We start from the raw sequence: 23,924 nt of genomic DNA, 5'->3' as shown, positions 1-23,924 counted from the left end.
TTCAGATAAAACGACATTTTCCTCTAACATCCAACAGGGAGGAATGACCAGCGCGTTGAAAATTCCTCGAAAAAATCTTACTTCAAACAGTAAGGGCCGATGTGATAGCATCGTTTGACCACAGATACAAACTTGAGAAAGCAAGTCTGCAGATACAATTCAAGCTAAGTAATTCTGGGACCAGATAGCATCTCAAGAAGTTAAGCGATATTTGAAAAGCGGGGACTTATGTAAGATTTACTTTTTCTGCTGAAAAATTGGATTTCGGGAACCTGTATGGTGATAGAATAATCTCCATTTGAATTTGTTGTGAACTTTTTCCAGCAGCTCAAAAAACATTTCAACATTTCATTTTTACACTAGAAAGTCGTGTAAAATTGAAATGTTGAAATGTTTTTGAGCTGCTGGAAAAAGTTCACAACAAATTCAAGTGGAGATTATTCTATCACCATACAGGTTCCCGAATTCCGAATTTCTTGTTTAAATTGTTTTAATCATAGATATTCTATCAACGCGCAATTTGAAAAAAATATAATTATTCTTGAACAAACACTCAGTTTGCCACTTTCGAAAATTCCCAGCTTTGCTAAGCTCGCCGTGATCAGTTTTTGTATATTCAAACGGTCACTCAGAAGACGTAGAAATTCGTTATTTTTTATGGATTGCTGTTGCTTGACTCGTCTAATCAAATGGCAGTGTGTTAAGGTTTAACAAAATGCCAAAAAAAATTTTCAAAACTCGGCTACAGACCATCATCCGACAAATTATAGTGTATATGCTAATAATGCGTCTCTTCGCTGCGCTGGCGTTTTTTGACACTTTAAATATTTGAGCTCAATGTAACTAAAAAAAGTCGCGTTCGAAATTCGCATGCAGCAGCATAAGTTTTATTAGTTTTACCATACAAACACAAATATTTGAGACATATTGAAACAAAAATAGATGAACAAAATGGATTGCACCAATTTTTTGTACAATTTTATATCTAAGAATCCAAATATTTGACAACCAAGCAGCTTTTTAAATCAGTAAATTTCAATATCGGAATTGTGATGATCTTTTTTCGTTGAACATTCTCTGAAACTGTAATTTTTCCTATGTTGATTCAAGAACCAAAAATCACATCGAAAGCCTAACCATGTGTTAAACTTTCATTTTTTAAATTTTGTATCCCTTTTAATCCTTAACAAATCAACCCTTTTTATTACACATTACGACGGAAAGACAAAACTGCCCGGCTTGCATGTTGTTAAATCCTAGCTGCCCCAATCGGAAGCCAAACATTGTGACCAATTTGTGTTGTTTTTATTGTGCCACTCGGGAAATGAATCGCAGGCACATTTCGCGTTATCGCGCCATTCGTGGAAGTCGAATAGCCTCCATCGCAGTGACTAATTTGCAAATCAGCTTTCACACCACCCTCCCAGTCCCGACAGAGTACCCTGCCGCGACTCAAGTATTGCCTTCAGTTGCTCCGTTGGACAGGTCGCCGCAATAACCAATGCAGTCGTAAGTAGGAACGAACAGAGTCGATGGCTAAGCAATGGTATAATTGTTTATTTTTAGTGCGGTTGACTGTCGATGAACCGTTCCCTGACCCGTCTTATGAGGCAAGTGGAGAAACTAGCTACAATCCATCACTGCTCCCATTAGGATTTATGGTGTGGGGGATGCGGGGCATGATCATATGCGCTCAGTCATTCCGCGGGCAAACATACGGCAAAAAATGTAAACATTTGAAAGCGCAAAGAAAACTTGCTAATTATTATTCGCACTAATCCTGCTTACTGGTTTATCCCCTACGAGCTGCAGCTGGCTATACGATCTTGATGGTGTTTTTGCATTTTTGTTTACCCTTCTTTTTTTTCTCTCTGCTTAAGCCATCAAGTGAAATCCGACACGATCCGGTCGGAATATGCGCGAGTTAGGTTCCCTCGGGTTTGTGTTTAGAAACTATTTGAAAATAGAATAGGAAAAAAAAGTACAGTGCGTGCGTGCCGTTTTCGACCGAGGGTGAAAGAGATTTAAACCGTTACTTTGCACAGACCGGCTTTACGAAAGGTCAAAGTCATCGTCAATGTAATCGATGTCGCGCGGTCCGCTACGAGGTGCTCTAGTGCGATGCAGAAGTCGTTTGACCGGAACCTCTAACGAGTTTGGATTACTTTCCGATCAGTTGTACTTCATACTTTCGTGGACAAATTTTAAATTGAAATTATATACTCGTTTTCAAATTTGATCTTCCAATTCCATGCTCAAAGACGTCAGAAGCTCGTTGACTACAACTAGGAGTATCAGCGATGCGGAATATTAACTTTGACAGCCTTACTTGAGACCTAAACTGTCAAGGTTACAAGAAACCATATTTAATCCATTATAAACCTTTTCGCTCAACTGAATCATACACTGCTTTGAAGTTTATAAACAGACGATGGATTTTTAAAATGAATCCTCTAAATTTATTATGTGGATCTATCACATGCTAAGCATTTGTGGTACTCTCTCAAAAATGTAAAAAGCCTTAATCTGTTGATGTTTTTATATTACCTCGTACAGCGATAAAGAATTCATAGTTTGTCTAATGTTGCCAACTGACTGTGATCTCTCGACTGGAGATTTTCGTCATGAGGAGTGATTTATTGGATTACTCTAGGGGATTTTGGCCTTTTTAATTAAGCAACTCATCATGCTTTATCTCTCGAATTTTTATCTAGACGAACATTTTTCTGTAAGTCCAGATAAATTATCGAAAAAAGTATGCAAAGTTGCTTAGTTAAGTAAAATCTACACACCCACAAAGTTTCATTCAATTCTACGAAGTGCTGCAAGTCTATAATATATTTTTTTGCCTTTCTCCTAGTTTTAGTAAGATTTTTGAGTAAAGATTGGGGAATATGTACTTAGCAGACGCTCAAATTGAACGTTCTTTAATTTAAACCTGAATACCTTATGTTTTGAGAATTCTAAAGAACTTCAACTACAATCAAGCATCCACAAATCCATATAAAAAGGACTGTCGACTTATGGAATTATAAACTCATAGAGATTTTTTCAAGACATAAATAGTAATAGTTCGTCGAAACTCTACTAATTAAATTGAAGGTTTCGTCTAAATTGAACAATTTTTAAAGATTTTTTATTCGAGAAATCGTATAAACATTCAACTCTTACCTCTTCAAGAGCAGCGATTGTTTGCCGGCACTGGACCATTCGGGATACAAACGTGGACGTCGTTGGCGAGTTGTAGTCCTCACGAGTTTCCTCCAGAAACTCGCTGACACCGATTAATCCAGGCATGTTGCTGCTGATTTATAACTATCCTGATATACGAAAACGAACCACTGAACAGCTGCTGGGCTGGCAGAAGGTGCTGCTTCTCCACTCGATGCTCGACGTCCTTCACTGTTCCGCCGACAGGTGGTTCAAGTGCGAAGGTTTTACGCTGACGGTTTCGTTTCTAGACCGATGATAATATGTACTTGACACGGCACTTCCTTTTCACCTTCTCGCTGGTACGTGTTTAATATTTTGTCTCACAATTTAATTTTTTTTCTCAAAGGTTCTCTCTTCACACAACAGTCGAACTTTGCTTATTCCAAAAATATCTCCGCGTCAGACCGTGGATTACGCTTTTTGACACCTTGCTATCTTCTGCACTCGCTCTTTCCTGAGACTGGGAATAAACACATCAGCCAGCTGCAAGCATTATCCAAAATAAACGTGGACTGGGTTAATTGCACTTCACAAGGGCGCTGGACACCTTTTTTGCGCTTTTCAAACACTGCATCACATTCCCGATTACAGATTTAAACGCAATCCTCTTATGAACCACCGCGGAAACATTTATGAAACTTTTCGACATATTGACGATGCACTGTGATTTAAGAATTTCTGCCGCTGCAAAGATATTGGTCTCTTTAGTGCGTGTAATTTATTCAGAAAGTTAGTTTTTCAATAGAATTATTTTGTGAGTTCACCAAGTTATAGAAGACTATTCAAAACGCAATTTTAATACATTTTTTTTAGAGAACATTGAAACAAAGAAGAAGAAAAAAAGTTTAGCACCAAAAAACGTCGACTGTCACCGCAAAAGAAGACTCTTGGCAGCTAGCTTACCAGCCAGCCAGCCAGGGTACAGGAAAAATGAAGAACGCAACACAAGAAAACACCCACTTTTTCACTGCTCCACGTTTGTACGGCCAGGATTATAACTTCCTTCGGTTACAAATCTGCCGCAAGTTAGTATTACTCTAGAAAATTTGTCAAACTATTTTTTCGGATTACAAGTTACACCACAGCTTGGTTTTTAAACACGAACAGCTTGATTGATGTCTTTTTTTACTGCTGCGATGCGACCATCGCTCGAGGCAGCGACATCATTCTCGCACCGGTTCTCTCGCTCTAACCGCCGCACAACCCGTTAGCACCGTCTCTGTCCAATTCTGCACAAACCGAGTAGAAACGACTCAAGCAACGGTAAATTCACTCAACCATCAACCACCCCACTCGTAATGCCCGACGATTTGCGACTGACTGACTGAATCGCGCTCGCACTCGGTTCGGCTGCATGCCTGGCTACTCTGCTGCTGGCTTTTTTCATATTGAATTTAAATCGCGTCGCGAGAGAGTCGCTCTCATGACCTGATGGCAGCAGTAGTCCATCTGCCGTTTTACCATTTTCGTTCTTTGTACCGTTTTCGCAGGTTCCATCCTCCTGCTTGCTCTTCCATACTGGAGCTGGTAGCTGGATGATCAGCCATGATTTGCTCTTCCAATTTTAGGCTTTCTCGCGTTCGCGAGCCTTGCAAGGCCGCGTCTGTCGCATCTATGACATCGCAATCGCACTCGCTCAGAAAGTGGTTTTCAGGGTTCGGCATTACGAACTTGTTTCGTCGATATGTTTGACAGTTAATTTACAGTCACAAATGACGTCCTCAAATAGAAGTCTGGACCCGAAAAAAAATTTACGATGTATTTTGCAGTGAGAACAGTAAACGGACAATGTTTTTTATCGTAACCATAAAAAACATGGTATTTTAACTGTAAGCTTGCAAACGATTTTTGTCATTACCATGTTTTAACAACGTTTTTCGTTGTTGCATCTGCCACTGACAATATTTTTACCATGAAAAACATTGTCAGTTACTTCTATATGTATGGGAATAATTTCTAAAAAATGCTGTTAATGCCTTGTTCAGACGCGATTCCACTTGGTTTCCCTTTCTTTTTCTTACAAGCCAAAACATCTTGGGATTGAGGAACGATCAGATGAGCAAACCATCAACTGCCTGATTTTTTCTACACCTGAATAGGTGAATAGTGCCACTGCTCATTATTCTGTACCGAAACAAGTGACATTTCACTTCACAGCAGTATTCACACCAAGAGAATTTTGTGGTCAATTTCGTTGCCTGATTTAGTGCATGAATTTTACATGGAATTGAGATAAGAAAAGTCTCGCCAAACTTGTGAAAAGGGCCCATGTTCCATATGTAAACAAGCCAAATTTTCTCTTTTTTTGATTAATACAAGCGAAATCTGCTCTTACCAATAAGATTTATTGATAAAAGAATTCACTCTTTATCAAAAAATCTTATTTGTACGAGTAAAATAAGCTTGTATTCATTGAAAAACGTGAAATTGTGGCTTGTTTACATATGCCACATGGGCCCTTTTCACATGTTTAGCGAGAAGTGATTTCTTTTCAACTGTATACCGCCCTCTATGCATGAAAGTTGTGCAAAATCGCCCTTCTGAAACGCGCGAAGTATTCCACACCTGTTTGTTGCAAGCTATCTTGGTCCTAACTGTCAAGGCCGCATCGTCGTCGATCTCGTCGATTTATACGATTTTGGAGAGGTGTCACGTCAATCGTCTTTGCAGTTTTGTCGTCGTCGTGCTTTTCTTTTGCGTGAAAAAAAAAGAAAATCTAAGTGTGCTCAAAGTTTTACAAACCATCTTGCTGGCCGTTAAGCTATCCGACTCAAAGTATTTTCTTTGCCAATTAGTTCCTGCCCAAGTGATCAGGCTATTTCGTGAATTTTGCAACCAAAAGTAACTGAGTGAGAAGTTCTTGTGAACCCCCTTCAAAAGGGATTACCATTGTAGTTAGAAAGAAAACAAGAAGAAACTTTTGTCAGTCATGGCTAACTATAACTCGAATACTTCTTATCGTGAGCGTCGCGGTGGCCACGGAGGCGGCAGTCAGAAGCATTACCAGCCACAGCAGCAACGACAAACTAGCAAGCGGTCGACACCGTCGGAATCGGAATCGAACGAACCAGTTTGTGTGGTTTGCTTCAAGCCTATACAGTACTATGCCATCGGGGAGTGCGACCATCTGTGTTGCTTCGAGTGCTCAACCCGGATACGGGTGCTCTGCCGACAGAATGATTGTCCAATTTGTCGGCGGGATTTGGCCAAGGTAATCTTTTCGAAAATACTGGCCCCGTACAAGGAGCTGGACGTGCGCAATCGGTCTGGGCTGTACGATAAAAAGTATCGAATTTGTTTTACGGACGGCGAAGTGCAGCAGGCCTTCTTCGAACTGCTGGACAACAGGTGTCCCAGGTGAGTTAACCGAGCTGGCGTTGCTGTAGACGAAGAGGGAGATTGTGTGTTTCCGGTTTGGCAATGAACGCTACAGCGTGAAACGTAATTTCACGACGTCAGCCTGTCGAAATAGGGGGTGCTATCTACAGGGACGCATTGATGTGTCAGTACTCTTAGAGCTGAGATATTTTAGCTATCAGCATTTGCATTGACAAGTTATATTGAAGCATGATAGGAAAAACGAAAATCGCTATTTTAATTGTTTATAACGGTTATTTAATTACCAAAGTAGATTAAAAACTGTGTGCGTCACTGTATGTTTTCCTCGCGATTTCACACCTAGGATGACCTACTACGGAATTTCCATACGCGCAGATTTTCCTCGTAGTACACCCTCACGGGTGCATCTTTTCACTTTAGTATCACATTCCTGTCGGTTCGTAACGGAGCGTGCTGTAGACATTCATCTGATGCGCAAATCCAATGCAGTCGGAACTGAACGAGAAAAAATCTTGCTCACCAAAATCGTACCAACTAACGATATCCCTTGATTTCGGTGTGGCCACATTGGCACTACCTTATTCCAGATGCGAAGAGAAAAACTTCCCCAAATTCGAGATGCTTCGGGAGCACGTTCGGAAGGCACATGAGCTGTTCTACTGTGACATCTGCACCGAACATCTGAAGATCTTCTCATCGGAGCGCCGCTGCTATTCGCGACAAGATTTGGCCATTCATAGGCGCGTCGGCGACCCGGATAACGTCGGTCATCGGGGCCATCCACTGTGCGAGTACTGCGACAAACGGTTCCTGGATAAAGACGAGCTGTTTCGGCATCTGCGAAAGGAGCACTTCTTTTGCCACTTCTGCGACGCCGATGGGACGAACTACTTCTATGGGTAAGTGTGAAAATGGAACGTTGTAAACAGTGGGTGGCTTCATAATGCTGATGATTGAGCAAAATATTATCTGAACGAAGCGTGCAGAGCGCTGCATATTTTTGGCATCTCTTTCCGAGCTGCACACGATACATCGCTGCTTGTTTCATGTGCAGAGTCGGATTCGACACTTGCAAGGGTATTTTGTTTTAAAACGACTGAGTTAGAATCTGGCCGCTTGTTCGATTCGAAACACGGATTAACTGAGTTGCAAACTAGGCATCATTAGCACGTTTTCTTTTTATTTTTCCTCTGCACAGAGACTATGACACGCTTCGGGATCATTTCCGTCAGGAGCACTTTCTCTGTGAGGAAGGTGAATGCGAACAGGAACAGTTTACGGCTGTCTTTCGTACTGAGATTGATCTGCGCGCGCATCGGGCCTCCGCTCACGGGAAAAGTATGAATAAATTGGCCAATAAGCAAACACGGACTCTAGAGTTAGAATTTACCTATGCGCCAAGAGGTGGTGGCGGTGGTCCTGGGGCAGGCCCCATAGGAGGCGGATCCGGTGGTGGACGACATCATCATGGCCGAGGCGGTGGTGGAGCTGGTGGGTCCGGTGGAGGAGGAGGAGGTGGCAATCGTGGTGGAGGTAGTGGAGTTTATGATAGTCAGAGGGAATTTGATACGCTTCTTAGTGATCCGTCGCCTACTCAGCATCCTCCTAAACGGATAGATGCTAGCAGTGAGCAAGACTTTCCTTCGCTGGGAGGAACCAGTGCGAATCCCGTGTTTCGGCCGAACAATGTTTCCATCCGACAGCGAGTGTTTGGTGTTGCCGGTTTGGCCAGAACGAAAGAGAACTTTCCCGCCCTCGGATCCGAGGGTGGAGAGGGTTCCGGATCAACCAGCTTGAATGAGGGCTTCAGCAGTAAGATTACTGCTAGTTCGCTTCTGAAACCTAGTCAACCGAGCGGTGGCAGCAGTGGAAATGGTGGTGGTGCTGGCGGCGGTGCCAATGGACGAAATCAACCCAGTACCAGTATGATGATCCATGTGTCAAATCGCCCACCGAGTGGAACAGCAGGTGGAAAATCTGGCTCGAATGGCGGAAAAAAACCCAGCACGGCTGATTTTCCGGCGCTACCAGGTCAGTGTATGGTTACTTACGGTTTAAACTCCGATATTTTTATGACAAAACTAATCTTTACTTACTTCTGCTTCACCAGGAACAACCCGGCCAGGGAGTAAAATATCGGACCTCTATAACGACATGGAAGCCACCAGCAATGGAATGGTCAATCTGAATGCGATGTCAGCGAAGCACCGTGCACTAGCGGATGATTACGTGTCCGTATCGAGTATGGTTTCGAAGGTGGCCACCGTTGCTGCTAACAAGGAGAGCAAAAAGCCACCGATCCAGCAGAATGTGGTACCAAGTGTGAACTCAACGAAGGCGTTTCCCACCTTGTCAGAGTCAGGCATCGGAAAGTCCGGCTCGGGAACAACGACAAAACCTGCCCAGTGGGTGGTTGCCAATAAGGTGAACGCATCCTCGTTTGCTACGTCCGGTGGAAACACGGGTGCAGCGAATGTGTCCGCGAAAAAGAAACCAGCTCCTGCGCCGAATTTAAAAGAAGAAGGGACCTTTGTTAATCTGAATGCTCTCACCGGAAAGAAATCTGGTAACGGAGGAGGAGTAGTAGAGAATAGTTCTGGTTCCGCAAACTCTAATAACAACGACAATAAGAACAATAATGATCAATCTCAACAACAGCAGGGTGGCAAAAATAAAGCCAAAGACAGAGCAAAGGCCAATTCGAACGGTTCCAATGGTGATACTCGGCACCATCAACAGAAGGATATTGAAAATATTCCGAGCGGAGAGAATTTCCCTGCACTGGGTAACCAGCAAGTAACGGACTTCGCACTGGCGAATCTCGGCGGCGGTGGTGGCCCTAAGCGAGGTCCTCCTGGATTTGAGAATGTGAGTGCGAACAACAACAACAGCGTTCGGAAAATTCCAGCGCCTCCACCGGGATTTAGCAATGTGACCCTGAACTCTGTGGCAAGGAATATCAACAATTTGACTTTCACTAGCTCTAGCGGCGAAAGTTATAACATTTTGCCAAGCGCGTATAATTACGTGGCTCCATCCAATGCGAGCAAGAGGAATCAGGTTGGTTGATAGCTTTGAATATTTCATAATAGCAACCATTTCAAATATTCTTCAACCCCTAGAACTTAGTGACTCACTTTCAACGTGCTTTGAAAAAGCCGGATGCGTTGGCCGAATTCCGTACCATTTCTCAGATGTTCCGAGATGGTGTGTACAATCCGGCACCGTATTACGAACATTGTAAAGCTGCTTTAGGTGATCGTTTTACTGAGATTTTTCCGGAACTTTTGGCATTGTTGCCAAACATCACCAAGCAACAGGTACGCGGCTTGTGTCCTTGCAAAGTGGTGGACTTGCTTTATAACTTAATTTTTTTTTGCTAGGAACTTTACCTGGTGTACTGCCAGGATCAGAAAAACATAGCTCAGAAAAGTGCCGGCTCCGGTGGGTCGGCCAAGGGTGCCAAGTCCACCGTTGCTCAGCCGCTGGAAGTGTGCCAGGTGTGCAAGCAGGTTCTGGTGCGGGACGATTTAACCGAGCACTTCCAGTCACACTACATGGAGAACAACTTTCCGAAACTCAGTGCCAACGGCAAGTCGGCCGAGGTATCCGCCGCATGGCGGAAATAACGGTAAATGGTTGTTCCACCGACGCTCTGTAAAATCGTGTATAATCATTAAATACCTGGTAGTACATTTTATTCGTCACTTTTCTTCGTTTGCAATTGAATTTATAAGTTATTATATAGATATGTTTTTAGTTCAACTGCAGAACAATTCAAAACGGGACTATTTCGTTATTATTAGGCAAGACAATTATAACATAGAAACTTTGCGTTAAAGTTGAATTATATTTGTTTTCTTATTTCTTTCGCGCTATTGCATGGAAGCGAAACATTGTTTTGCTCTTATAGACTTCATAAGATAGAAGTAACTTTTTTTCGCAAAGCAGGGTAAATCAACTGTAAACTGTCGATTATAATGTTGGAAGCTTGTTAATGTACTGTGCTTATTTGGTTAGATCCTGATCCTGGATTCACGTATAAAGGAATTTCTTCGGCGTTTTGTACAAAACTAGTAGAGTAAAACGATTTGCCGCCGGTTAGAAAAAAAAATTGTTTTCAGGTTCCTACCAAGAATATATATAACCACCTCCCGCGCGTTGCGGCGAGGGAAGCAATTGTTCAACATCCTCTATCTGTAGTGTAAATATGTAACACGATTTCAGCTGCAAATCAAAAATAAAACAGAAAATCAAGTGCTATCAATAGTAGGTAATGATAGTGGCTATAAGCGCTTTGATGAAGAAAGACTTGGGTATGATTCATCTGACGAGTGATACGTATCACAATCTATTTCGTCTATCTCTATTCGCTTTTGAGTCAAGATTTCGTATTAACAGCCAGAAGGATAAGGATTTAAAAGATCCTAGATAAGGGTTTGCTTAAACTAGATAGAGTAGTTGAGGCATTTCACGCGAACGCGTTAGGAATTGACTCTTTACACTAAAATTTACACTGAAAATTCAAGTTCAATAATGATAATACATTTTCTATGCATTTTAATTTTTTAAATATAATATCCCTGTTATAGGATGAGTAAAAAAAAAGAAAATAAAGTTCCTTATTTTTTGTTTATTTATACATATATTATATAAATTCTTTAAAAATCTTATAAATATTTATATATTTTTTCTTGATAAAAAAAACATGGAAAGCTGGTAGGAACGCATTTTTCCGCAAAAGTGCTCACCTTAAAATGTAAAAAAAACTTAGAATAAAAAAAGTAGGATGTTGTATCCAAGACACGACCGCATAACTGACGTAGAACTACGCACACTATTAACAAATGCATTGTTGTAAGTGCTTCATTAATGAGTCATGAAGTCTTCTAATGCTTGCTTTGTGTTGTCTCAGCAGTGGAGGAATGAAGACACTGAAAACGCGAGCTGTAAAATCTGTTTCACATTCAGTAAATAAGACGGCCGCTACAGATTTAAATTGCTAATATCAAGCACAGATGGCTCGCTTGAGTTGTTCAAAAATTATTAACTTTCAAATACTTGTTCATGTGTCTTGAAAAAGGCATTTTGCTGCTCAAAACTGGATTTGCTGATGGCAACCTTTATGCTGCCTCAGTAGTGGGACAATAACGTCAGTCTGGCGACACACGCTGAGAAGTGAGAAGACTGCTCCTGAGACACGGTGACCAACCACAGGGCAAGTGGTTTATTTGATTTAAAGGCAGCCACAGGCGCAACCCGCTGCTATCCGCTGCAATCCGCTGTAACTGCTGAGTGCTGATATATGCTGATATCTGCCAATACTGCTGTCAACGTTGTGGACGGTCTAGCCAGCTCACCTTCCGACTAATGGATGTAGCTGATTTTACCAGAAACACTCTTTTATAGTCGAAGGTTGCTACGAAATAGGCCACGCCTTTTTGTTCATTTTTGCCATTCTCTAATGTTCTTTAGACGAATTATTCCACAATTCGCATTTGATTTTTGTATACAACGAATAAACACCGATCGTGCTTTCACACACGCAACGATTTTAACCCCCATCGTGTCGCGGTTTGTTACATCAAGCGATTTCGTTTGCTCGCTGTTACGTGTTGCATCATGTTGTAACTGAGCAGCTGGCAGACGACGAAATTCTGTTTATGCTGATTGAATGAATTTCAATTTATTCCTGTAAAGTCGAATTGATGCTAAGGTGGTTCTAACAGAACAGGGCGGTTTGTTGTTCAAAATCGGTTATGCTGATCACAGCCTTTGTGCTGCCCCAGCAGTGAGGGGATTAGGTAAATAAATAAAGTAAATTTTTTGATCGCGACTGAATTTGATTGCTAGGATCCAGCACAAAATGCTTGTGTTATTGCCAAAAAAATATTAACCTTGAATTACTTGTTAATTTTCCTTGAGAAAGGCATTTTGCTGATCAAAATCTTTAAAAGCTGTTTTAGCACTCAGTGAATAAAACGGCCGCGACAATGTTTTCTTGGATTTAGCACAGAATGTGTTGTTGCCAAGATAAAGCAAAACTTTATTGCGGGAAGAAGGCCGAAGCTCTTAACTGGCATATCGAGACGTTTGGTGCTACCTCGCTGCTGCTTAGATACGTGATGTGATTTATTTACTGGCGCAACCCGCTGCTGCTACTTCCGCAATTCGCTACGATGCGGCTAACTAGTTATACTATTCTGTCGACCTTTTTTTTGGGAAGGCAGCGAGCGACCAATCAGAGGACGTAATTTTCGTTTCAACAAGGCTTGACAATTTTCAATCCCTGGGCAAAAGTAAAACCTTGAGGATGCTTGATTGCATTCTAGGTCCCAGGGCTTGTCTGCATCTTTACAAATCAATGAAAGATGCACACGAGTGTTACTTAGTTGTGATGTTGCAGACCAAAAGCCAATGGAGTCATACCAACAGTGAGCAAAACTTCAAATTTACCGGGAACAACAGCTCTATCACTCTAAACATCAAAAACAGGGTTCTTAAGTCGTGAATTGTAAATTTAAAAAATTGAATGCTATAAATTATAAAATAAATGTTGGCTTTTGACTCAGGACTTTATGGGAAACAATATCACAAAGCTACTGCACTTTGGTTTATCCGGATAAGGTCTGATAGAGAAGCGATTGTTGTTTATGTTCTTGTCTCTTTATAGGCCTCATACCCAGTTACACGGGGACGAATGAGAGCATGGAAACCCTAACAACATCCCAACTTACCAGAAGCCTGCATCGTTGAACTAATAACAATTTATATTTATTTATTTTTATTTTCATTCTTTTTTTTATTTTATTTTATTATTATTATTATTCGTTTATTTATCTTTTTCTGTTTTGTTTTTTTTCAACATAATCAGTTATACAAAATTGGCTTCTAATCCTATCCTCTTCCTCTCATAATAGGGTAAATAACAGAGTCTTGGTGACTAAATACTAAATACAAGAGTAAAAAACTGTCCTATCGTTGAAGAGATATAAGTGACAAAGGAGATATACAACCATATACAGGAATCGGATTATGCGCTGAGTGATAGCGAATCTGATTGCGACAGCATAGGCATTTCACTGGTTTCTTCTGAGCTCAATGGTCTAAGCGACACCGAAGATGTCTTCTACGGCGAAGAATGCTAGGCCAAACTCAACGTAAGATAATGCACACGAAAGGTAAACGAAGATATTCACATTTTAATATATCAGAGGTGTCGCGTGGCTGATATCGTCACATGTGCACCAAACATTTATTCGAGTTCTTTTTCCTTAAGTGAAATAAGAAAATCAACCCAAAGTGTTTGATGCTTCTAATTGAGGGGTTTCACAAGTGTGCTTACTTATTTTTGTAGGTTATAATATTTCGATAATTGCACATACTTGGATATTAGGGAATAGGGGGTATCTGTGCAGTGCACATGTTGCACAGGTGGACCCGACGCCACTGTAATTTATTGATCACATATATACATTCTATCTGCCCACGGACAATTGAACACTCAATAACCCTAAATTCAACCAAAACAAACACAAAAATACGACATGACAAACAACGTAGACCAAATGACCGTCTTAAACTGCCTATCTCAGATTGACGAGCAGATTATGATAGTTGATTTCAGACCGGTGCTTAAATGGTTCACCATAGACCAATCCGTCCGGCATAATCGCTTGAAGATTTATAGGCCTTACGGACAAACCCCGACCACTACGGTCCTACGGGGATAAAAAGCAAAAAAGGAAAAAGGAACAAGGCTTGACAATTTTCAATAGTACAATAGTTCGCATAATCAATCAACACTTTTCTACATTTGGGTGGATGCGTGTATAATTTTCCAATCAATTGCTGCAAGAATCAAGGAAATCGGTTGAAAACAAACCGATTTATAACATTTAAAAAGGGACATTTTTCGTTAATAGTTTTTTTATTTACATCCCTATGTGGTAGGCTAAAGAAAAACGTAGTTCTACGTCAAAAGATTCTTTTTTTTACTCCAGTTTCTTTTCGGGCAGTGGCTTTCAACCTTTTTTGTACGCCCAGTACCAGTACCGAGAGAACAAAAAATTGCCTCGACGAAAGAGCGGGGAGAGTCGCACAGTCTTTTTGCTTTTTGGTTTTGAGTCTTTTTGCTTTTGTATGAGAATAAGTGAGACCGAAATAATTCTTCACCACGAGCAGGTATGAATGGTATAAGCGCAAAAAACAAGTTTATTAAAATTTTGAGTGTAAAATGCGTCCTCTCCCCCGCTAGATGTCGATACTTAAAATAAAGAGATTTGGTCTCGTTTTTGGTTCTTTAGTTGCATATCTATTCTGTGCCTTGAAGCTTGCATATATCTGATATCATATTAAAAAAGTGAAATAGCGAGCCAATAAAGTGCTGCAGATGGCAACCCTTATAATGCATCATAATTGCTTATTTGGAGCACTCTCGAGATGTCGCTTTTTTGATATTTGCGTTGAGAAAAAAAAAAAACAATAATTATAATTTGATGTCCAAAAAGAATGCAAATGAATTAATCATTCTCTAACGAACGAATCCACAAAACCACACGTGAGATTTGAACGCTCTTCATTCGTTATTATAAAAGATTATGGAAAGTCCACGCCGCGAAGCTGTATGCAATATCTAGCAGTTTAACTGGATATCGTTGGAGTTTTAAATACGCTAGCTGAAGATGTGCCTGAAGCTGATGCTGCAAAGAAGAAGTTTGAGGACGCGGACCGGATAGTGAAACTTTACCTCGTTGGTTTCCTTACCGACGAGTGTTTGGTAATCATCTGCGAGAAAAAAACTATCAAGGAAATGTGGACCGCTCTTAAAAACACCTTTGTAAAGAAGTCTATCGGAACTCAGAACCTAGTGAGGAAGCAATTCAACCGGCTGAAGCTACTGGACAGAGACAGAGAGTCTATGAAGACCTACTTACTGGCGTTTGAGGACCTAATCCGGCAAAAGAAAACTGCTGGAACATACGATCCGTTGGTCACTGCACTGATATTCCTAGAGGAAGAGCTGAGTTTGGAGGTCGTCAAGTTTAATCGCGTGAGAGCTCAAGAGATCCGAGTGTCACGAAGACTCCGGGAAGGTCAAGGCTTCGGCATTTTTCGGTGAGAAGAAGCGCAAATCGAAGAGGTTTCAAGACAAGTTCCACAAATGTGGCAAGCGAGGCCTCTTCAAGAAAAATTGTCGAGTAAAAGTAGTGAGGCAAATTCGGCTGAGCAAAGGTTTTCTAATTTGTATATACCAGCTAAGAGTGTAATTTTCTGAGCAAAACGTAATTTTTTAAACTTTGATATCGTTGTCCTTCGATTCCTAATGAAGAATAAAAATAGCTCTAAGTCGCTTGAATGACAGTTGGTACATGCGCGAGCTGTCATTGAAGTGATTTCGAGCAGTTTAAATTTGTGATTTGAAAACCGACAACAACAATATCGCACGCTAGCCTGGGGGGCTAATGAGGTCTCGATCAACTAGCTTAGTTGAGAGAATTCATTATCGATAATGTTTTTTTGCACATTTTGCATGTTGTAGGATAAGTACAACGATACACCGTACCCCAGTGCTGAGTCAAGAAAATTTCCAGCTCGAAAAGATCCTCGACCTGATCGGGAATCGAACTCGATATCACAACCGTGTGGGAGAGCTAGCCGACCGACATCGCTAACCACAGAACCACGGGGACCGAAGGACGATATTTTTTTGAAAATCAGTTTTTGCTTGAAAAATGCATACAGAAAACTGGTATACCTAGCTAAACATTCCAATCCTCAAAAAAAAAAAAAAAAACGGTAACGTGATTGCTACTGCGAATCTGAGAGACAAACTAAACGAAATCGAGGTGAAAATTCCAACATCTTCGGTAAATATGTGTTAAATAGAAGCAACCAATTTGTGGCACCGAAGATTGGGACATCTTAGTCAGCAAGGTATGAAAGCAACAATTTTCGGTAAGGTGCTGACTTCGAAGCAGACAAGCTCGAATTCTGTGAGATGTACGTAAAAGGGAAACAATGCTGTGAACCGTTCAACGTCACTCGTCCGAGAGCGCTAAGGTCCTTGGAAAGAATCCATTCGGACGTATGCGGACTACCGCCTGGGATAGCTCGAAGTACTTCGTTTCCTTTATTGATGACCATGGGAATGGTCATCAATAAAGGAAACGCAATGCTGTTCGTGATGAAAACAAAATTGGAGGTGTTTGATCGATTCCGTGAATATGAGGCCATGGTAGCATGAAGATCTCAAAGTTAACAATCGGTCAAAACAAAAGCGGTTCTACTCCAGCAAGGTATCCAAGTTGAGGCGATTGTTGCACATGCACCCCAACAGAACGAAGTCCTAGCGTTTTTAGATTATGGTTATTGCGCCATACCTCGCTCTCTTTAAGGAATGTGGATTATTATTATTATTATTCATAAAATAAACGACAGCTACTGTTCGTCAATTGTGCATTCTGCAGATAAATTAAATAGTGATAAATAACAAAAAAAAAAAAAAAAACAAGAATAATGATGAACATTAATGAGCAAAAATATGCGTAATTCAATTCAATTTTCAATTAATGTAACGCCACACGCGATTGTGTGTGTATTCAATCTAGTACATAGTAGTAAATATCAGAAGAGTATTTGATTCTATGATTTGAATCCGGCTTAAACCAACATCAAGAGATGCTGTTGGGGCCAGACACACGTGTGCGTGGTTTGTATCAGATATTATACCATTTTTTATATTGGAGCTGAACCCAATTGTGGATCAGCTTGTACTACAAAATTGAGAGGGGTGATATCGAAGGATCCTGGATGTTTAAAACAATCGCTGCCTTTTAAAAGACATCTGACTGACTTAAAAAACATGATGACTGGTTTGACGGGGAATGCCAGCAAGCGATGGAGAGGAAGAAAAGAGCTTGGAAAAATTATCTAAGCATCGCCACAAGAGAGAACGCGGCCAAAGACCGACGAGCATGAAATGAGTTGACCACGATTTTGCGGAGGAAGAAGCGCCAGCAGGAGGACAGAGATCGTGAAGAGCTGGAGCAACTGTTTCGGGCTAACGATACACGCAAGTTTTTTGAAAAAGTGAACCAATCCCGTAAAGGCTACACACCGATTCCGGATATGTGTAGGGACGTGGAGGGGAACCTGATCACAAGCGAGCGCGAGGTGGTTGATAGGTGGCAGCAGTTCTTCGATGAGCACCTCAATAGCGGAGCAACGGAAGGAGGCGGAAGGGAAGTTATCCTTGGAGTGCCTACATACGACAGTAGTGTCCCAGTTCCTGATATCCTGGAGATCGAACGGGAAATTGGGTCACTTAAGAACAACAGAGCCGCCAGCAAGGACAGGCTCCCGGCAGAGCTGTATAAACATGGAAAAGAGGCTCTAGCAACGGCACTCCACTAGGTAATCTCTAGGATTTGGGAGGAAGAGAGACTACCGGAGGAATGGATGGAAGGAGTTGTATGCCCCATCTATAAAAAAGGCGATCGGCTACAATGCAGCAACTACCGCGGCATTACGCTGATCAACGCTGCCTACAAAGTCCTCTCCCAGATCCTACTCCGCCGTCTATTTCCTTTAGCGAAAGAATTCGTAGGGCAGTATCAAGCGGGCTTCACACAAGCTCGCGCTACTACGGATCAAATTTTCACTCTCCGGCAGATCCTTCAGAAATGCCGGGAGTACAACGTGCCCACACATTATGTTTTCGTGGACTTCAAGGCAGCGTATGATACAGTCGATCGAGACCATCTATGGCAAATAATGCACGACTACGGTTTTCCGGATAAACTTACACGACTTATCAAAGCTACCTTAGACCGAGTGATGTGTTATGTGTGCGTGTCGGGGACACTCTCGAACCCCTTCGAAGCGCGCAGAGGGTTGAGATAAGGAGATGGATTATCCTGCACACTGTTCAACATCGCCCTTGAGGGTGTAATCCGACGGGCGGGCATCGAAACGAGAGGCACGATTTTCAGCAAAAGTAGTCAACTAATAGGCTTCGCAGACGACCTGGACATTATTACAAGAAACTCAGCGACGGTGGAGGCAATCTACGCCAGACTAAAAGTGGAAGCTAGAAGAGTTGGACTAGAAATAAATGCGTCGAAAACCAAGTATATGATAGGAAGAGGCTCGAAAGAAACTAACATTCGCCTCCCACTGACGGTGGTCATGGACGGCGACGAACTCGAAGTGGTAGAGGAGTTCGTATACTTGGGATCTCTGGTAAACGCCGACAATAACACAAGTAAGGAGGTCCAACGACGTATTCAAGCTGGAAATCGAGCCTACTTTGCCCTTCGCAGGACGCTTCGATCCAGGAGCATACGCCGCCGCACGAAACTGACGATGTACAAAACCCTAATGAGACCCGTAGTTCTCTATGGAGTCGAAACCGTGACGCTGCTCACAGAGGACATACGCGCACTGGCCGTATTCGAACGGAAAGTGTTGCGGACAATATTTGGTGGAGTACAAACCGAAAGCGGAGAGTGGCGTAGGCGTATGAACCACGAGCTACAGACACTACTTGGAGAGATTCCCATTGCACACCTGACGATGGTCGGGAGGCTACGATGGGCCGGGCATGTCGCGAGGATGCCGGATGACTGCGCGGTAAAATCGGTTTTCTTCAAGGACCCCACCGGCACCAGGAATAGAGGGGCCCAACGTGCTAGATGGCTTGACCAGGTTGAAGCGGGTCTGCGAGTATCGAGACGTCTAGGAAATTGGCGACGAGTAGCCCAGGACCGAGTAAAATGGAGGAAAATTCTTGATACGGCACGAGCTAGGCTGCTGAAGTAAGTAAGTAAGCCTTTTAAAAGAAATTTCTTATTTCATAGTTTTTCATCATTTTCAAATTGTTCTTCGATTAAACCACACGTTAGTTCAATCTGCATTCGTTATTATGAAAGTATTTTTTTAGGGGTAATGTTTTCCAGAAATGTTTTAGATCCCGTACTTCTCAGAAAAAAAATTAAAAACAAATTTTCGTATGTTTTAAAAACTACGTTTTCGAGATTTCAAGTATGCAAAGCTGCCTAATATACTAATGTCACTAAAATCTCTTTCAATTACACTGAAATCAGAGGGGATGCAGCTGGTTGATTTAGCGTAGGATCCTTCATTTTCCGCTGCAAAATCATGATGTCATCTCCGCAATATACGATTAACATGATATAAATCTCCCACATGCTGATACTGAGTATGTATCCACCTTCCGCTACAGTGTCTTGTATCATGCGTCACATGTTTGACGTTCTGCATTTTCCCGTTACTTCGCTACGTTACTATGCGGCTCCGATGCGAGCAAAGCAAAGAGAGCAAGAGCACAGTAAATTAATGAATGGAAAAAACGTCGACGGTGGAAAACGAAAACAAAAGCCTTTGCCTGCTTTGCCTTTGATCTCTCGTCGTCGCCGTCGCCGTCGTCATCGCGACGATTCGATTAGATTGGGTCCGGTTTTCGGTCGAAGTCGATCGGTCTATCATTTGTGTTTGAAATTTCGAGCTGGCGGGATGCTCTTTTGCTAAGTACCTTCAGTGATTCCTTAGAAGTTTGTCGGTGGTGGAGAAGATTTTCATTTTGTTCACAAGTCTTGGAAATTGTTCGACCCATCGCAAGTTCATTTCAATTATTTTTTCGTGTCACCGTTTCCCATTAACCAGGAAGTGCCATCTCTATATAAACTTCTTTTTTTTGTGTGAAGAAAGTTGTTCCTGCTTTGCTAAACTCAACCTTCCGAGCGGCTGTTGTGTGTGCGTTCCTGTGAGAGTTGTTCCACTGTGATAGCGAGAGGTTATTTTTAGTTCTGCCGCTGGTTGTGGGAAAGGAAGAAAAGAAGACTGCTGCGTGCAACCGGTTACCGCGATCCGACCGAAACTGTCCTCAACGCAGACGACGGGGCAGTTTAGTGCTATTGCCAGTAGTGAACGGTGTGCAATCCGATTCGAACGTGAAGTCAAGTACGCGTTGTGCCGTGGCCAGTAGCGTGCTGCTTTCTGCTGTGTGAGAGACTCCCTTTGTGCGTGCACTTGCCGTCATCGATATCCTGAGCGGATAAGCGGGACCCGCATTTAAAGAACAGCAATCATGTCTAGTAAGTTTTGGCTATCTCTTGAATAGTTGAACTATAACAATAGAGTTGCAGTAGAGTGCCGATCGTCCTACAAAATGGCAAAATGTTATTGTTTGACCTCTCGATGACCTTGGAGAAATGACATCGATTGGCGAATCGAACGGCAACTGCAGATTGGAATGTCAAGACGGCGAAAGCGTCCGCACTATTAGCGTTTTAGTTATACCGGTTTCGAGTAATAACTCCACTTGAAGATCTATTTATAGATTTCCAATGAAGCTCCAATGGAGGAAGAAACTATACCGGTTTCATTCCGTCCATTGTGTTTTTTTCTGGGAAAAAATTAAGACAGTAGTAGGCATCCCGCCCACTGGATGGTAACCATCATCATCTCACCACCATAAAAGTATACCGACGTGATTAATTTCGGTTGTGTAATAACGGTTCCGTACCGGGTGCACATCTTTCTTTTCCATTTTGGTGAATTTTTTTTTTCTTCTTGTTTATAGCTAAGACCTATCGGTCCATAAAGCCTTTGGTGAATTTTGTTTGTCGTAAATCAAAACGCTGTCAGCCACTCGGTTGCATTAGCCTAATTAAATAAAATTATAAAGTGATAAGGAAGTCACATATAGAAAGTTTTGTGCTTGTCTGGAGCGACTTTTGAGATGTATGAATTACGAGTCAAAGGGGTCATTCTACCCAAATGCAAAGAAATCTCAAGCGACTTAACTGTGCCACAGGAACGGCAACTCGTTTCACATGAATGAATGTACCTGGAGAGTTTAGTTTTCGATAAGGCAATTTACCTTGACCTTCACCCCTATTATCAGTACCGCAAATTCGTTTCGACTAAAGCATCGCACAGAGGGGCATTGAGTACACAAATTCCCGCGGCGAAAGTTACAAATAAACACTCGTTGGAAGTTAACATCGTACCATCGGATTCCACATACAATTTTTATTCTTTTGACGAAAAAAGATTAACCTTATCTCCAACGAAATAAAGTGAGGGGGATATTTTTATAATTGTTCGCGAGGTCCACGAAATATTTTATTCCAGGGCTAAAGTTTGCGAGCAAAAATATAAAATTTTATGAAGTCAATGAAGGAAAATTGTTTGAGTAAATTTGGCATTTCATAATTTGTAGTTGAAAATTACAGGTAAATAATATTTTTTACCTATCAAAGTGTCGAACATTTTATTTCATATTTTACATGAACGAAAATAGGTGGTTGTGAATAAATAGCGGTCTACCCTAGGTACCTATTCATGATGTGACAAAACATACAATGTTGTTTGTTTGATCGAATAGCAAAAGGAGACGCAGATCTCTACCGCAGTCTACATCAGGGGCCTATAAACGTCAACATTTTGCCTACCAATCATAAATTCATCACGGCGGTAATATTTCATATCAAATGCTTACAAAATTTATCTTATTCATTGAAAGTGCACATTGTACTAAAAACAAATGTTGAGCTCTTGTTTTTTCGCATCTAAAACGACATTTACTCGAGAATAAGTCTACCGACAAAATGGGACGTTTACTCTATTTCACTTGTTTCAGGGCAAACCAACCAAAAAGTGGGTACCAGAAACGCTGGTACCAGAATCAATGAGTGGTTGATGGAAAATGTATGGAGTTTGACAGCCACAAGAGCCCCCTGGTCTACATAGACCACTTGTTTGGCGCTAATCGTTATCAAAGTTTGTAAGATCAACAACAAATCTAATGAGTTTGTGTTTTCTTTTGATTGCGGATTTGTTTGCCGCTATGGAAACCTGGCGACGCTTGTTTTCTTGGACCTCTCCCTTTGACAGCCCTTTCTTTTTGCGTCAGTTCGGTAATGTAGTTCAAAACATGAAGGTAATAAAAATATAATTATTTTTGTAGACGGTAAAATGCAGAATACGAATTTACAAAATCCCATATTTCACGCGTTTCATTATTACGCGATTCGGATTATTTAAATTTCAGAGGGTCTCCAGACATAAATTAATCCTACATTGGAGAAAGAAAAAGAAAGTTCGTACCAGCATGAGATAGACAAAATTAGCATCCACCATGGCAGTAATTTAAAATTTAAACAAAAGTAACAAAATGAAAATGAAGAGTGACGACCGCCAACAACATGACTGTCTCGGCGCAAAGTAATGTCTAATAATTTACATAGGGGCCCGAACACGTAAACAAGAACCGTTCTATCAATCTCTGGTAAAACGTCTGCCGGGGTAACCAATGTGTGACACGAACAGAAGACGGCTGCAGCAGTGATTATGAAAATGCTGGCCGAGGCCTTGAATAAGATAATCTCTGTGACCGCGCACCGCGTGGTTGCTGTACGGGGTGGGACAAGATTAATGCATATTGAGAGTTCGTGAGTTGGGTGTTCCGCTACTAAACAGCAGAAGTCTGCCGCCAGTTGGAGTGCGCCTGTTTCGATACGATGTAAAAACGAAATTAGATTTGTGACATACCAGCAGAGATCGGCTGTCGCGACACGCTATTGTTGCTGACCTAACAGAACCTACAGAAAAGTCTAAAAATATATGCGACTGTGCACTTGTTTGTTGGCCTGATCCCGTTCAAGAGTTTTTGGATGCGTTTTGGTTTCCCGATCGGGAGGGAACAAATATTTTCCAACCCAACCAACTGTCGTCAGCAGAAGATCTGCGATCTCTGGATCTGGCAGCAGCCAATACACATGACATTATAGCTGCAAAGGTCGTTCGTACATTTCAAGTGTAAATCATGTAAATAGAATAAGAAACCCAATCTTGTTGCGTTGGTAGATGCCATGCGGTTTTTCTGTTTGAAAAGAGCGTCACTGACTGCTTTGCTGTACGACTGCCGAACAGTTATATAATGCGATAACAACCGAGTGTTTTAATGTCCCTTTCTGTGGTATGCTTCTTCCTGTATGATTCAATCTAAAATGCATATTTTGTTGAATGTTAATGAATGGTGATTATCAGAAGCGGTGCGTTTAACGCTAGAATCGTTATGTTATTTCTGCTGTTATCAATACTTTTACAGTTCAGTGAGCCAAATTTAGGTTGTCGTTGATTCGCGTAGCCAAAATTTATGAGCGATAACGGAATAGTCGTGCGACCATCCTTACTTTTCCAGAATATCGAAGCGCTTGATATATTGTGATATTACCCAGGTGTTCCTCATGCCAGTTTAACTGTAAAAAGGACTCAAGACTTTATCAAGTGTAAGGAGTCATATCGAAGCCTCGCTTTTTCTACCAATATCGTGAAACAATTAC

General features: G+C 41.6%; 3 protein-coding genes across 27 annotated transcripts in view; 2 read left to right on the top strand and 1 right to left on the bottom strand.

The window, feature by feature from the left end:
• The window catches only part of LOC129721137 (arfGAP with SH3 domain, ANK repeat and PH domain-containing protein), an 81,508-nt gene extending 76,819 nt beyond the window's left edge, over positions 1-4,689 (bottom strand). Inside the window, exons 1-2 of one of the 10 annotated variants that reach the window (XM_055673329.1) lie at positions 4,675-4,689; positions 3,172-3,696 (exon numbers count right to left, since the gene is read on the bottom strand). In XM_055673329.1, coding sequence (XP_055529304.1) covers positions 3,172-3,297 — 126 coding nt within the window. In that variant the 5' untranslated portion in view covers positions 3,298-3,696; positions 4,675-4,689. Of the gene's footprint in view, positions 1-3,171; positions 3,992-4,065; positions 4,554-4,674 lie in introns of those variants that run through there. The other 9 variants (XM_055673323.1, XM_055673324.1, XM_055673326.1 and 6 more) reach the window with 9 other exon arrangements.
• Positions 4,690-5,841: 1,152 nt separating this feature from the next.
• On the top strand, positions 5,842-10,861 carry LOC129724398 (E3 ubiquitin-protein ligase ZNF598). The gene is made up of 6 exons (XM_055679278.1): positions 5,842-6,570; positions 7,140-7,451; positions 7,751-8,583; positions 8,663-9,612; positions 9,675-9,872; positions 9,936-10,861. Exons 1-6 carry the CDS (start codon positions 6,143-6,145, stop codon positions 10,179-10,181), a joined length of 2,967 nt encoding a protein of 988 aa, XP_055535253.1. The 5' UTR covers positions 5,842-6,142; the 3' UTR covers positions 10,182-10,861.
• A 9,033-nt stretch (positions 10,862-19,894) lies between these two features.
• LOC129724809 (glycogenin-1) overlaps positions 19,895-23,924 on the top strand; it is a 38,659-nt gene continuing 34,629 nt past the window's right edge. For 6 of the 16 annotated variants that reach the window (XM_055679985.1, XM_055679987.1, XM_055679986.1 and 3 more), the window contains exon 1: positions 19,895-20,669. In XM_055679985.1, coding sequence (XP_055535960.1) covers positions 20,663-20,669 — 7 coding nt within the window. In that variant the 5' untranslated portion in view covers positions 19,895-20,662. The remainder of the gene's footprint in view (positions 20,670-23,924) is intronic. The other 10 variants (XM_055679995.1, XM_055679996.1, XM_055679991.1 and 7 more) reach the window with 7 other exon arrangements.

Source organism: Wyeomyia smithii, chromosome 2, assembly GCF_029784165.1.
Source record: "Wyeomyia smithii strain HCP4-BCI-WySm-NY-G18 chromosome 2, ASM2978416v1, whole genome shotgun sequence".
Lineage (NCBI taxonomy): Eukaryota > Metazoa > Arthropoda > Insecta > Diptera > Culicidae > Wyeomyia > Wyeomyia smithii.
Note: the sequence above shows the minus strand (reverse complement) of the source record. Positions and strands in the feature narration are given on the sequence as shown.